General features: G+C 29.8%; 1 protein-coding gene across 1 annotated transcript in view; it reads left to right on the forward strand.

The window, feature by feature from the left end:
• LOC104704890 (protein QUIRKY-like) overlaps window positions 1–701 on the forward strand; it is a 6,761-nt gene extending 6,060 nt beyond the window's left edge. Inside the window, exons 2-3 of the mRNA XM_010420904.2 lie at window positions 491–547; window positions 672–701. Coding sequence (XP_010419206.1) covers window positions 491–547; window positions 672–701 — 87 coding nt within the window. The remainder of the gene's footprint in view (window positions 1–490; window positions 548–671) is intronic.

Consider the following 1,144-nt stretch of genomic DNA (forward strand, 5'->3'; position numbering starts at 1 on the left):
TATATATTGACATGGAAAAATTATAAACTATAAAAATATGCTAATTTGGTAAAACAATTAACATAACTAAACTTGATAAAAAAAACTTATTTTGATTATTTTTGTATGCAAAAACTTATTTTGATTTTGGTGAGACGGGTTGGCATTAATCTCATATAGGGAGTTAAGTGAAATTGTTTTTTTTTAAAACACTTTTAGATATATACCAGAAGATAAATGTATTACTAAACTATACATATACCACACGGTTAAAACCTTGAAAACACTACAAAAATCCTATACTTTGAATACTTATATCAAATACCTGTAAAATTTTATATTTTTAAAATTAATAAAATAATAATAAAATAACAAATAAATACAATATAAATTTTAAAATTTTAAAATAAAAAATATTGTGTACCGCGGGAGGTTAATTCCTAGTTTGTTTTATAAGTTGATCATCTCCAATATCTGAGATGATCTGACTTCTCTTGTTTTATTTGAATAGCACTTCGAGCCGGCTGAAATTGGTATGCTGGCTAGATGTTTTTGCACCCCCATAAAGGTACTCAACCAGAGACCCGAGTATTCTGTCTCTGTTTCTTTGTTTTCTTAGAGATATGTGAACTGTTATTTCCGGCTCTCCAGACTCTTAGAGTTCTCTAAGTTAGGTTTGGTTGGCTTTCCAGATCGGCCTTATGTTAAAAGCTGTTGCATAGCAGCATATTAGAGAATGTTAATTAATTGGGTTTTGTCTGCAGTCTGCCATTGATTACGCCATTTTTATTATAGGATGGTCACTTTGAGGCTGATTAGCTAAATTAATAGTGAATTTTATTTTCAGCATGATTTGAATAAGTAAGTTGAACATGCTGATTTTTGTGTGCATACATACAATTCATTCTTTAGTGTTATTGATACTTTACCAAAAGTGTTATCTATGTCCTGCTCTCATGGTTCAAGTACGTTTATCAAATACTATGCCTGCCTCCATATTAAATGTTGCATCTCTGTTTTACGGACCTTTTGCAGTTGTAATATGTGCTAACACTTTTGGAGGTTAGTGTAATTACTTTGTTCATTTGGTTAGTTATGTTTGTCTCAATGTATATCTAACTTTTAGTAATCAGAACTATCCATGACTTGCTTTGGTTTTATTTAA

This window comes from Camelina sativa, chromosome 7, assembly GCF_000633955.1.
Source record: "Camelina sativa cultivar DH55 chromosome 7, Cs, whole genome shotgun sequence".
Taxonomy (NCBI): Eukaryota; Viridiplantae; Streptophyta; class Magnoliopsida; order Brassicales; family Brassicaceae; genus Camelina; species Camelina sativa.